The 14,644-nt window shown below is 39.8% G+C and overlaps 1 protein-coding gene across 4 annotated transcripts in view; it reads right to left on the reverse strand.

The window, feature by feature from the left end:
- CUL3 (cullin 3) overlaps window positions 1–14,278 on the reverse strand; it is a 94,363-nt gene extending 80,085 nt beyond the window's left edge. For 2 of the 4 annotated variants that reach the window (XM_042995480.1, XM_042995478.1), the window contains exons 1-2: window positions 8,802–8,873; window positions 788–913 (exon numbers count right to left, since the gene is read on the reverse strand). In XM_042995480.1, coding sequence (XP_042851414.1) covers window positions 788–913; window positions 8,802–8,858 — 183 coding nt within the window. In that variant the 5' untranslated portion in view covers window positions 8,859–8,873. Of the gene's footprint in view, window positions 1–787; window positions 914–8,801; window positions 8,874–13,130; window positions 13,510–14,075 lie in introns of those variants that run through there. The other 2 variants (XM_042995479.1, XM_042995481.1) reach the window with 2 other exon arrangements.
- Window positions 14,279–14,644: the final 366 nt, after the last annotated feature.

The raw sequence follows: 14,644 nt of genomic DNA on the forward strand, positions 1-14,644 counted from the left end.
AATCCGAAACAAGCTCCAAGCTCCGAGTTGTCAGCACAGAGCCCCACATGGAGTTCAAACTTGCAAACTACGAGATCATGACCTGAGGTGAAGTCTGATGCTTAACCCACTGAGCCACCCAGGCGCCCCAAATTTCATCAATATGTTAACCATAAAAACATCAGTCTATATACTTCACTCAGAGTCATAAAACTTAAAGGCCTTAACATTGTATACTTTTTTAAAAAGAGTAGTAACATTTTTTTAAAGTGATATTCTAAATTATTTGAGCAGGATTTTGATCTCATTGATGAAATTGCTTTACTTAGGATCCATTAATTGCAAATACACTCAGGAAGGAATGTAATGCCTCAACAAAACAATAAAATAATGGAATGCATACATACACGTAATGTTTGCTCATTATTAGGCATATACAGTATTCTGCTCCAACAAGTTCAAGTTATAAAGTGATCAGCAAGGAAGGTAAATTCATTTAGCAAGAAAACAAAAGTTCTTTTTAAAAGGAAAGCTATAATTAAGTATCCTTAAATGCTTATGGTTTAATGAGACTTTTAAAAAACAAATCAAGAGTTTAATTTTTAAAAATGACCTCCACCCTCTTGCATCTTCCTAATCCAGGATTACAATTCCCTCATTAGTAAGTATCAACAGCAAAAATAACCTTAAGTGTTTATTTTCTTTCACAAATATCTTTGGTTATTCATCTACACTATTTCAAATGATGTAAAAACATAACCTTTAAAATGTCTGAATTTGAAAGGATGTCGGTCTGTTATATACTTACACATCTTGAAGGTTCTGTAATTACCAAGAGTTGGAGAGAACTACAGCATGAGCCAATTAAACTAAAATGAAGAGAACTGTATTCTTCACATCCACTGTATACAAAGCACAAGAAGTCTTTAGTCCCCTGTGAATAATTTTCAACAAGAAATTTAGAACAGGGTGGGCGGGGGAAAAGGGTGAGAATTTGAAATTCCAAGCAATTCAGAATGACACAGCTAGAAAAAAATAAACAAGGAAAAATGCTTAATCTTAATTTTGAGCTTCAGCCTCAAAAAAAAAAAAACTGCTCTGGTACAAATATCTGAGGAATGACAGTATTCTAGTGAGACACAACTAAGCCATAAATTATGTAAGGAAGCTGCCTTCCAGATTATAAGCAACTTAGAGTAATATAAAGTCTCTCTCCCTTTATTTTATTGTATCCTTTATAATACATGGGACAATGCCTAGGTGACTTTCAAAAACTATGATTTGAATGTAGTCCAGTTACAGTTAATGATGATGATGAGTCTTATCTGATGACCAATGACATGACTATACAACGGCTTATGACATCTGCAATAATCCCATTTATCCATCAGTTAATCTTTAACCAACCTCAACCATCAAAAATACAACAAAAGACTCAAGTATTAAGGAAAACAGTACAATGCTATACATTCATATTTTGGACAAGTTATTTAACTTTCCAGAGTTTACTTTCCTCACATGCTTGTGGCAGGAGAAATGGGAGATGATGTACTGTGTGGCAATTAAGAAAGTTTGTGAAAGCATCTGGCACACAGCACTTACTCAATACATTCGCTTCTTTACTACACAAAACTGACGTACAGCCTCACTTAATGACTTAAACCTGAATGTAAAGTTGAGACTGATGTTTCTTTAACCAGTTTCTCTGTGGTTACAGTGGAGATCAGATGAGTGCAGAACCATGCTGCCGAAAGTAGGAACTGATGTCAAGGGAGCAGAGAAAAAGATGATCAATTAGAAAGGCACAGGATCCTGGGACAATTCTGTGAAATCACAACCTAAACCCGATCCACATTCAGCTGGCCTCTAATACCATTACAGAACAGTATGTTTATAATGAGAAAGCTAAATCATCAATAGAAGGTTCAATTATAATCTGCATTTCAGCACTCAGCAGTAGGAGGCTGTTCAAAAAAATCAATATGGAAATTTGGAACAATTTTTTCTTTCAAATACCAAAGGTCAAACTTCCAGATTAGCCTATTAAAGTCCATGTAAGTTACAAATGACTTGAGTACAACTAATATATTTCAAATATATCTCCATGAATGACTTTTGCATATATGAGAAAGGATATGTGTGACATTTCATGGTCTGATAATAATCACAGTAAGATGCAATTTTAAGTATTCTCACTGAGCCAAGAAGTTTGTCACTGTCCTACTGTGCTGTCCTCACTGAAAAAAAGAAAAAAGGGGGGGGAGGAGGAGGCAGGCTACATGCCTGGTACATTGAAACACATTTTATCCAAAGAATACAACATTCATTGTAACTGGAACTCCTCAAACATCATAATTAGAGACCTTCCCCCATTAAGAAAATTACTTACACTTTTTTTTTAAATGTTTATTCATTTTTGAGAGAGAGAGAAAGAGAGAGAGAGAGAGAGACAGACAGACAGACAGACAGGGCGTGAGCAGGCGAGGGGCAGAGCAAGAGAGGGAGACACACAATCTGAAGCAGGCTCCAGGCTCCAAGCTGTCAGCATGGAGTCCAACGCAGGACTCGAACTAGCAGGACTCGAACTAGGAGCCGTGAGATCATGACCCGAGGCAAAGTCCAACACTTACCTGACAAAGCCACCCAAGGGCCCCAAGAAAATTACTCATACTTTATATCTGAGCGTATGTTTGAGTTCCGTATTTCCATCCTAACAATCTAAAAGTATTAATTTTAATCAAAAGTGACAATATTTTCTTCTCTTTAGCCTAGGTCACTAAGTGGTTTTGAAACGGGTAAACCTTGTTTTTTAAAACTATGATAATGTGTCAAAAGCCCTATAAATTGAAAATTAGTTTACCCTGAAATCAGTGATACACAGTCCAACGGATGAGGGAAAAAATGTGAAAAAGTATAAATTACCTGTTAGCTTTGTCTTTGAATGAATCTAAACTGTAATCAAATGAGACAGGATACCAAAAGTCCATCAAAAAAATTACTACAAAAACCTGGTATCAAATCTGCTCAAAAATTCCTTGAAGCTACCAATTCACACAAAGTATGCCAAAAAAAAGCAAAAAAAAACAGAGCTAATTTCCCACTGCTTCGTATTACTATTTAAGCATCATCACTGAAATAATACCATTCTGACTTTTTTTAAAAAAATTTTTTTAATGTTTATTTTTGAGAGAGGAAGAGACAGAGTGAGAGCCAGGGAGGGCAGAGAGGGAGGGAGACACAGAATCCGAAGCAAGCTCCAGGCTCTGAGCTATCACACACAGCCTGGCCCAGGCTCAAACTCATGAACCACGAGATCATGACCTGAGCCGAAGTCAGAAGCTTAACCGACAGAGCCACCCAGGTGCCCCTTAACACCACTCTGATTTTAAAGAAAATTCTAAATCCAAAAGATAGGTAGCTGACTACTGCACCATCACAGAAAATGTTTTAAACCATGGGAGAACACACCAGCATTCGGCAACTAGACTGGTGTATAAATGCACCGCCTTTTACTGAAAGTTTTAGAGCTGGAATGAGCATAAGATAACCACAAATTAAAATCTCACTTTACAAATAAGGAAACTGAGGCCATGTGGCTTACTCAAGATCACACAGCTAATTAGAGCAGTGAAGAAATCCCAGGGTCCTAAAGTAAGTGTCCTTCTGTTGTTACCTCCATGTCAACTCAAATCACCTGGGTGCACAATTTTAAGACAACATTTAGTAACTGAATAGGCTAATGTTGACACTGAATTATTATGGCTATATGATTGTTTCAGTCTGGTCTAGAGAAAAGACCTTTAAACTGGAAATCAGGCTTCTAGTCATGGTTCTTCCATAAATTCAAGTCATGGGAGTATCCCCTTGGGTAAATCATCCTCTCTAGTCCTCCCTTTCCCCATCTATTAAGGAAGACTGGCACAGATTCTCTCTAAAATCCCTTTTAGCTTTTAAAAATTAAAATATGAATATAAACAAGAGCAAATAAATGACTTGTTTAGTTGGCTAGGGATAGTTTCATCAAAAAACAAAACACTTTTTTCATGTCTCATTTGCATGTACCATAAGGAAAAGTGAATTATTTTAAAGTATCTGCTCTTTGTGCTTCAAAATTGATTTTACTGTTTAACCTACTTCTTAGTATATTCTCAAAGACAAAAATTAAGGATTATATTAAAGTATAACATGTTAATTTCAAAAAAAAAATCACTTTTTCTAAACCTATACTTAAGATGAACGTCTAATTGGAAAAAGTTTATAAAAAATTGTGCTATCAGTCTTCTAGTTTAAAAAGGAAAGTGTTAACTCACAAATGTATCAACTAATGTCTTTCTTATAAGTTATGACTTTGCTTAATTCAAGTCAATACATATAAGGATACCCTTAATTTATCAACACAAATTTTACTGAATATACACTTCCATTGATTTCAAGTTTTTAGTAACTTTTATTGTCTTATGAGAGATGCATTTTATCTTCAATCTAGCAAGATTTATACTTTCAAAGGCTCCTTACAATGACCAAAAACTAATTTCGATTTCTTTTCATCAGGAGTACTGCACTGTATAAATTTTAGGGCCCCTGGACCTGCCCCTGGTTAATAATTTGAACAGCAATCTTAGAATTAATTTTCCAATATATTCCTATTGAGAAAGTAAATATTTCAGAACCTAGCAAATGCTTAAAAGAATACACCCAAGCAGAGTGGTACAGCGGGAAGAACATGAATTTTTGAATCAGATCTGGGATCTAAATCCCAGCTCTGCCTTTTCTTAGATGTACATGTGATATTATGCATACCTTACCAGGTATCTCTCGGACCTAAACAGATTTAAAACAGTAACATCTAAAGGATTTGAGATAATTATAGTTCCAAGTACCTAAAACACAGCCTAACATAAAATAGACATTCAACAAGTTGTAGTAATAATCTCATAAAGCAATTTCTCATACTATCTATAAATTGAAAATAAAAAAAGAAAAAGAATTTATCATGATTACTGTCAAGAGGATAGAGCAAATAGGAGAGGTTAAGGGTTGCTCAGTTCAGAGTTGCTTCAGAAAAGAATGACGTGCAATCATTATGTTAAAGAATTCCTCTTACGATTGAGGGGTTGCTTTTATAGAAAAATATCTCCAAAAAAGCTTGTATTTTCTTAAAGTAGTTAAAGACATTCCTTTGAAGTCTTCTTCGTTTGCTCAGCAGTAACCTTTGTCACTTAAAGAGTAAATCTGGGTCCATTCCTTTCTCGATTGCAAGTACTAAACGAATGAAAATCAAATTTAAGGAGTTTTACTTAACCACATTTTCAACTTGAAACTGACTTAAAAAAATAAAGGAATGCTTTCTAGTAGCAAAACCTCCGGATAAGGGGTTAAGGCCAACGAAAGGAATCCGTTCTCAATTTGTCAGTAATTGTCCCAACTTGAGCAAGCAGGGCTCTCCTTGACTTTAAAAAGGCTGGATTAACGACTAGTGATTTTAAAGCAGTGGTTAATAGAACTTTTTAAAATGAAATCTTTTGTACAAATGACAACTACAGTTGGCTTTAAATAACAAGAGAAGGAGATTTTTGAAGATACACCTCCTCCACTCCTCCTATGCCTCCTAGGTCTTGGAGACCCTGTAAGTATTTGAAAATGACTGTCCTACATCAAATGTATTACTTTTGTTTGGAAACTCTGCCTTATGATTAAAAAATTCTTTTATATGTCTCATTGATGCCACTGTTTCTCAGAAAGCACTTTCTCACAACTAACCTGTGAGAAAGACTGCTGTAGTTTCCCATCTTAAAGACAATAAAACAAGAGTGTATTTATTCACTGATTCATGCAACGTTGCTGGATACTATGGTGCTACACTGACAAAGATCAATACAAAAAGACTTAACGCCACCTCTAAAGAAAATCATGTTCTAATAAAGGAGATACAGACTGTATACTTAGAAGACTTTTGAAAATAAAGAATAATAGTATGATAGCCAGTTACCATGATAAAACAAGAAAAGAACATCTTCCTTCGCTGAGCCCTAAGGGGCAAAGAATGAGTAAAGACAGAGGTTAAAGGCTATAACTGAAAGGAAAGAAAGCTGAAGGAACTTATACAAGATAACATTAGTTTTCACAGTGAAGCAGTGGTTAAACTTCTGGAAGACAGATAAAAGAATTCTCAATAAAGAGCTTAAAGACAGTGATTAAAGTTCGGAATAGCTTGCACAGGAAAAGGAAGCAGGAGCTTACCAGGGACACACAAAAAAAAACCTGCCCAGAGGCCCTGGGAGTCCAGCTTAGATATCACCATCGTCCAATATTCCCCAGGAGTGCACAACAGCCTAAAAAATATAAGCAGTGAAGGCAGATGGGTGGAATGATCCAAGACACTTTGTGCGATTTCTGGCCTTGCTCTGGGGAGGTAGTATGAAAGAAGAGGCAACTAGTAACTAGCAACTAGTTAACGAATAAGGAGGCACCACGGCTTAAAAGAATGAAGGGGATCTTCTTGAGATCCAAGAGCACATTAATGTCAGAAGGAAAACAAGTACAACAGAATAATGAAATAATAACAACCTGCATTTATTCAGAATGCTTACGTTGTGCCACACACTATCCTAAGAGCTTTACATGTATTAACTATTCTGAAAAAGTAGGTACTGTTTTCTCTTCTTACAAAAGAGGAAACAAGTGATTTGCTCACTACATCTAACAAATGGAGAAGCTAAGATAGAACGTAATATCAAAGTTTAAGATTTCTAAAGCAACAAAATGACAAGCTCTAAGACAGAGTGAAGACCACTGTAATAAGAAGAGGCCAGGTCTGTCTGATCATCCTGTTTGATCCTGACCCCCAGGAGGAACACATAATAACTGATTTTAAATTGAGTAAATGAATGACTGTGCCACATGTATTGGATGAAATTAAGATCTGAACTGGAAAGAATGTGAGGAAGGTATGAAAGTCTTCAGTGACTAAAGGAACACATTTAAGAAGTTAGGACACAGTCACAGGGAGTGCAAAAAAGAACAGTTCACAATGGCCCAGGCCACAAAACGTGACAGATGTGGTTAATAAATGGTTTCTGGGCCTAATGATTTAAGAATTCCAAGGAAAACAGACACATCAACTTAAGAAGATAAGCCTGAATTCCCAGGGTAAAGCCAGGTTTCAGATGCAAAGAAGGCAAAGAACTCTGAGAACAGGCTGAAGATACAGAAGAGTCAATCTGCAATGAAAATGGGGGTTCACAGTGGACAGCTCAACCGGCTGAGAAGAAAAAATCATGGAGAAAGGAGTCAATTGCAGAGTACAGCTAGTGAGCAAAAAAGACCGGACTACAGGTTTGGTCTTCAAAAGCTCAAGCCAAGGTTACTACCAGTGCATCATACTACTCTACTTTCAAATCATTATTGTTTCAGGAGACTAGGCTGACTACCCTTCAAAGGAAGTGCACAAGATCATTAAAGACCTACTACATCTTAAGACTTCACTTACAGTCGCAAAGAGAGTTCAAACATTTCAGAGCGGTCCTTGCATCAACTTATCCAATTAATCAATTACTATGGTTTAGCTTAAAGGCCTAGTTTCTCATTTAATCAATCATTCGCTAACCATCCATACACTGTGTCTAACACTAAGCTAAGTGCTTCGTGGTTCAAAAGGGTGTCTGGTGTAAGCTTTGGGCAGGGTCCACAACCGAGCTCATGAGAGAAACAAAAAAAGAAGGGAACGGAAAAGAAAGGGAAGAAATGAAGAGAAGCAAAACGTATTTTTACATAAATATTTGGCGTGTACTTTCTATTATGTACATCACACTCCCTCAATAAAGTTATCCAAGATGTGACATACTTATTCCAATGATTATGCAAGAATCATTATCACAACTTTTCTGAATCTACCCCCAAGAGCCAGTAGCATTCTTTGCAAGTGTCCCAACGGTACCAAACCTATATCCTTTGGGACTGATTTTCAGTGTGGTTCAAACTGGCCATGCAGGCTTTTCAAAATGTAAGCTCTAAAAATTGTACCAAAAAAAATGGCAGCATCACTAAAATGAGCATTTAGTATTACAATATAACAACCTGTAAAAATAACATTCAATCTTAACATTTAACTTGTGGCATAACCATGGCTAAATAGTGGTACAAACCGCACCTTCGAGCTAGGTAGTGTTCTAATGCTTTATTCTAGTTCACAACAACCCTGTAAGGTAGGTCCTATTAGTATTTTCATTTCAGAGGGGGAAACTGAAGCTAGAAGAAGTAACTTGTTAAAGACGATGCAGCTAGAATAAGGTAGAAATGACACTCAAAACCTGGCAGTCCAAAGCCTACACTCTATTATATTCTCAGTCTATTTTTTAGTCAGACTCCCAACACACACGTTGAATAAAGTAAAACTAAAGGAAAATTCCCTACAGACTATCCATAGTTTTATTCTCAGGAGTCGTCAAAGACATGCAAATTAAAGTATTAAAGTACTATTTTTTCACCTATGAAACTAAAGATATGAAATGCTGGCTAAGGCACTGCTACACAATAGAAATACACTAATATAACCTTGACTTGTATAATTAATTCTGAAGAGCATTCCCTTTAGAGCCAGAGGGTCTGCATTAGGATCCTAGTTCTGCCACTTACGAGCACAGTGACCTTAAGAAAATTTCTTAGGTTTTCAAGGCTTCTTTTGTAAAACAAATGATGATAGTACTCCATACAGTTGTGCAAATGAAATGAGTTTACACACGCAAAGCGCAGTAAAAGACAAAGAACAGTGTGTGTGGCACATGATAAGCATTCATTAAGTGTTAGCTATTATTAATTCCTACCTTTCTGGAGGTCAATTTGGCAACATATACCAATTCTGTCTGGCTCAGTAATTCCATAATCACGGATAGGTTCAGTATTTATGTGCCTAAATAATCACAGTTGCATTATCTGTAGCAGAGGAAATACGAACTAACTGGAATTAATCAAAATACCTGGCAGTAGGGAAATGGTTAAGCAAACTGAGGTACGGTAGAGTGTTACTCTGTACAAGTCATATTGATATATTTAACATGAAAATACTATATTTTTAAAAAAGTTTGTAACATGACATAGTACCTCAATTTTACTAAGGGTTCAGGAGTATATGCAAAAATTAAAACACATCAAAATGTAAATATTGCTTATGTCCAAGCAGTAGAACTAGAGGTAAGTTTTAAAAATTTTTTAACATTTATTTTTGAAAGATAGAGACAGAGCACAAGCGGGGGAGGGGCAGAGAGAGAGGGAGACAGAATCTGAAGCAGGCTCCAGGCTCAGGGCTGTCAGCACAGAGCCCCATGTGGGGCTCGAACTCACGACTGTGAGATCATGACCTGGACGCTTAACCAACTGAGCCACCCAGGTGCCCCTAGGGGTGATTTTTATTTCCTTATTTATAAATTTAGATACTTAACGTTTTCTATCATGAATATGCATCACTTTTATAATTAGAAAATCTACTAAAATGAATTCGCTGCTTTGACAGATTATGACTGGTTTTCACAATACACTGACAGACACTAATTGCAATTCCTTTTATAGCTCAAGGATTTGTGCTTACTAGTAACACCTTTACTTTTTTGTTGCATTTACAATGAACAAACGAGAACTACTTTCAAAATTGGATTATTCAAAACTACAAATTGTCAGTCACTTTTACAAAAATTTAACAAAACTGCTAACGAACATCAGATGATCTTGAAAGTAACAGCAAAAAGTTATCTCAAAGGGACAGCTGGGAGCAACTTAGAATACAAAGGGAAGGCATACTACTTTCTCTAGTCTTAAACATATAATCTTCATAAACTGGAAAAGTGCTGTTATTACTTAGCTACACTTAATGAATGAATAACGTACAAACAAATGAAGCTTTCTCTATTTTGTCTCAATGAACTGACCTTGTGACTGAAGTATTATTTAGAAGGTCAATTTCTACACTCTAAAATAGTTGCAAATTTAATATTGATACTAATAATTTTCCAGGCTCCTGTGAAGGGTTATCTAGGAAGATAATGCAAATATACACATCTTATAGATACCTACTTTATGCTTTTGTTTTTTAACTTCTAAAGCCAGAGAGGTACTAACAGCTACAACACAACTGGCTGTCCTGAAACTATTAGAAAGAATCAGTCTAAGTGTAAGTGACACTTCAATGAATCTGTTACACCTTACTCCTTAATTTCTCTACACTAGAGAACAAAAAATAGTTAATTCCCCACCCCGTGTGATTTGTCAGACTGTCATTCAGCTTTCCCGTCTATACACTCCAGTAGTCCTAGACAACAACTATGTTCTCTAAGGAAGGGAAATCTATTATGAACATCAAGCTATTCCCCCAAATTTAGCAAATTTTACTACAGCCAGGAAAAACAAAAACCTTAACTGTCTCCCTTTGTTATTAAACTCTTGTGCTCACAGGTATATCACAGATGATCTTAAAACTCATCTCTCTCTAATGTTACTCTGTGCTTTCCACCTAACGATAACCTCCACGTCACTTACTGCTCATGCCACACAGACAGGAGCTCTGTGAAGCTCATCTGGAATTATGGTGTGGACATCGCAACCTGAGACTCTTCATCATGATTTAGCATGCGTCTATAAACTAACAATTGAAACCATTTCCAGCCCACACTCTAAAGACCATCACTTTCATAACATGATTCCTACTCTGACGGCTAAGCCAAAAAAGACATACCAGAAGAGAGGCCAGTTATTTTCATTCAAACGTATCTCCTCCAATCCAATCCAATCCAATCCAATCCAATCCAATCCAATCCAATCCAATCTTTCAAGCCCATGTGGACAGAACCCATGCGGAACGTACAGATGGTGAGGAATGGCTTTTCAAACGTAAGAACAAAAGGTTCACCTGACAGCAACTAATCCTACATAGCGGAACAAAAGCTCAGGGGTGAGACAGACGGCAACAGCAAGGAAAGAAGTGCAGAACTTCTTGGGGCAGCACTCTGATCCAAATCCATAGAGCTTCCAGGAGTTCCACAACTCCAGGCTCCTTTCTTAAAAATGTTTTGTGGCCCTTGCTGTTATTTAGGGTACCAAAAAAAAAAAAAAAAAAAGAATGTGAAATGCCATATATTTTAGTGCACTGCAGGAAAGCTAACAAACTGGGATAAACTTTAAGTCCATCAACAATTTATAAATCCAAAAAGTCCTCTATTGTTTTCCATCTTAAAAAGAACTCATTTCTCTTAAAAATCTTATAAAAAGCTCTACTTAAAGTGCAAATCGTGTATAAAACTGTGGTATGGCATAACTTTTACTCTTGTGAACAATGATGAAGGCACACTTACAGTATGCCCTCAAAACGCTAAAAGGAACTTGACTTTACTGATGGGACTGTATCTGCAGTAGGCTTAGACATCTATCAAATACCTGGAAGTCCACCTACCACTCTATTCTGCAACGAAAACAAAACAATCTCAATACATATTTTACACTTTCTGCATCAATTTATAAAACAGAATCTGAAATGAGCACTTGAGACCTCTGGTAAACTACAATTTTCTTAGACTACAGTACCTACAGTATATATCCAAACAGTAATGCAAAATACAATACCTGTAAGTACTATACATATGTATACACATAAATACTCTTTTTTCTTTATGGGATACTATGTATTTGCTACTAGAAGATTGCTAACCTGAAAGAAAAAATTTGAAGGTCTAGGAAGTACTCAAACATTTACCAAAGGATAAGTCAGTGAAATACCATACCACCAACGCATGTATCTTAGTGAAGGCTCAAAGGACTATGACTTAAAAATGTATGTATTAAAAAACAGGATTCTTTTCAGTGGAAACTACTTAGGAGTATGAAGACTTATGAAATAATGAAAAATTATGCTTTTAAAAATTAGCAGATATTAAACCACTGAATATCAAACACCTGTCATTTACAAACTTCAATAAAGGATTTTAGAAAATCTTAGATGGCAACAAGTGATGGACAGAAAAGGTCCAAATGAGATCACAACCATAATACTACGTAAAAAAAAAAAAAAAAAAAATCAGTTTCAGTAGTCAGCACTAACGTATCATATATTATAGTCCTCTGCTAAAGGAATAATGAAATTCTCTCGCCTCTTCCAATAACACAACATCCAGAAAGAAGGGATCTTGATTCTTCAAGCTATACTGACATATCCCAAGCCCCTAGAACAGTGTCTGGCACACAGTAGTATTTGTTGAATGACTGAGGGAATGAAGACCAGGTAGGAACGGGTAGACCTAAAGAGACGAAAAAACTGATCACACTTAAAATAAAAGTACAAGTGGTTACTCACAGTATTAACAAAAACGAGTTAACGTCAAACGTGAGCTATTACAGATTTTACTAACAAATCTGATTTAGAAGAACTCAAGACTTCAAGAATAGCAAATTTTCCTAGAAAACTTACTGTATAAAACTATTTAAGATTCTTTTTAATTCTAAGTTCTGCTAAAAATGTTCCAACTGATTTAGTAGCAAAACACTACCTAACCCATTACAAACCCAGCTCACTTCATTATAAGGGAAAAACATGCTAATCGACTTCACGAGTTCTCTTCTGTCAACATTTCTCACTTTCTTTTTCTCTCTCATATTTACTGGGGGGGAAAAAACTTCAAAAACTCAAAATCCCTTTAATCGGTGTATCAAAACACTCAATTTTCCTGAGCATATCCTATCTTTACTAAAAGCCTGGAGTCTCTATGCAGTGACATCACCACTCAGGTTAAGTACAATTTCAGAACTCTGCATCAGGTCCATTTTTTTTTTTCTTAAACGTTTTAAGAATTCAGAGCAGTCCTCAAGTTCTCTGGGTGGGCTTCTTACTCAATTGGGACAACTGTATTAGTAAGTCTCCCCTCGCTGCAAATCGCCCTCGTGCAAAAGCATGCTCTAAGAAGCACATACAAACCACACCTTTCCCCCTTCACAAGTTACGGGTCTGTGATGCTAAGACACCGGAGATCTTTCTCCAGTTTCGGTGTTTTACAATCTCCCGTGCAATTGCTAGTTTGTCTGTCTTGACGTAGACCTGTTACTGTAGCGACACGAGCAAGTACGTCCAGTTTCTCTGTTACAACAGTGCATTTTAATCGCTTGCCATTGGCTACCTGGATCAGCTCTGACATCCAAAGTTATACCCCGTATACCGAACGCTGCAAGCGCCTGTAACTCAGCGTAAGGCTCAGAAAGAAAAGTTTCTAGGCAGAACCCGTTGGCGGTCACTAAAACCTACAGAGACGAGCAACTCGGGGCGGTGACTACTCGTTCTTTTGGGCTTCCAAGGCTAAAGAAGGGGCGACACAATTGTCCAGTGCGTTTTCTCTGGCTTCCCCTTGACCCTCCTACGAGTGGCGAGGCAATTCCTGCGCAAGAGAGTTTGTAAAGTGCTTCGGGAGCCTGTGGACGAAAGACGCTATCAATACACCTGATGTTGTTAGTCCACAACCAGCGAGCGTTACGTGGAACCACGGTCACTGCGTCGGGGGGCAGGTCGGTGGCAAAAGCCTCCCCGAGGAGAGGAAGGGAGAGGGAGAGGGAGAGGACAGTCCCCTTCATCATCCGACAGGTCTTGGTTGGCCATCTTTGAGGCCAGGGGATTTGTGAAACGGCAGCGAGCCCACACGTGAAAAGTTACACGCACGCCCCACACACGGAGGACTTGCACAGTCCCCGTCCCTGCGGGTCCGGTGGTCCCGGGAAGCGGGCCGGGAGGGGAGCGCCAGGGGCCGGGCCTACACCCCCAGGGACGTGGGAAGGTGCCAAGGGGCCCCGGCAAAGGGGCCCCGGCCGCGGCCGCCGCCCGCGGCTCGGCTGGAGGAGCAGCCCCCGGCTCTGGGTGCGCGGCGCCGGGCGCGGGGAACGGCCCGGGAGGGCGGCCGCGCAGGGGCCCCGCGCCGCCCCGTTGCCGGGAAGGCTCGCGCCCCGCGGCCGGCGGCGTGGGGGAGGGGAGGCCGGGCCTGCGGCCTGTTGGGGGGGAGTTCAGCCCGGGCCTCGCGTGCGGCTCTCCGCCGGGCCCCCGGCCCCGGGGTCCCAGGCGCCGACGAGAGACTCACCGGAAAGGCCCGGATCCGCATCTTGGTGTCCTTCCGGCTGCCCGTGCCTTTGCTCAGATTCGACATGGTGCTCGTCCCCTCCCCGGCGGCGGCTTCGGGTCGCACTCCGAGGCGCCGGTGTCACATTTAAGGCGGGCGGGCAGGCGAGGGGCTACACTGGGGGCGGCGGCGCGGCCCCCCGGGCTGGGCTGAGGAGCTGGCCGGCCCCTGGGCGGCCGCGGCGGGGGCGGCGGCGGCTCGGGCTCCGGCGGCTCGGGCTCGGCTGAGGGGGGGGCTGCGCTGGCGCGGCGGCTCCGCGGGGTCCCCCTCACGCCCGGCTCGGCTCCCTTTATCGCGCTCCTCCGCGATGGCGGCGGCGGCGGCGACGGACAAACATCTCACTGCGCAGGCCGAACGTCCTCCTCCTCCTTCTCCTCCTCCGCCTCAGCGAGACGAGATCCGGCCCAGAGGGTGGAGGGGGGAGGAGGGAGGGAGGAGAGCCGGAGAGTGGAGAGATTGGGGGGAGGGGGGTGGGAGGACGGGAGGGGGAGGCGGGCGGCCGCGGCGGGGACGCTCAGATCTCGCGAGAG

Source organism: Panthera tigris, chromosome C1 (assembly GCF_018350195.1).
Source record: "Panthera tigris isolate Pti1 chromosome C1, P.tigris_Pti1_mat1.1, whole genome shotgun sequence".
In the NCBI taxonomy this organism is placed as follows: Eukaryota; Metazoa; Chordata; class Mammalia; order Carnivora; family Felidae; genus Panthera; species Panthera tigris.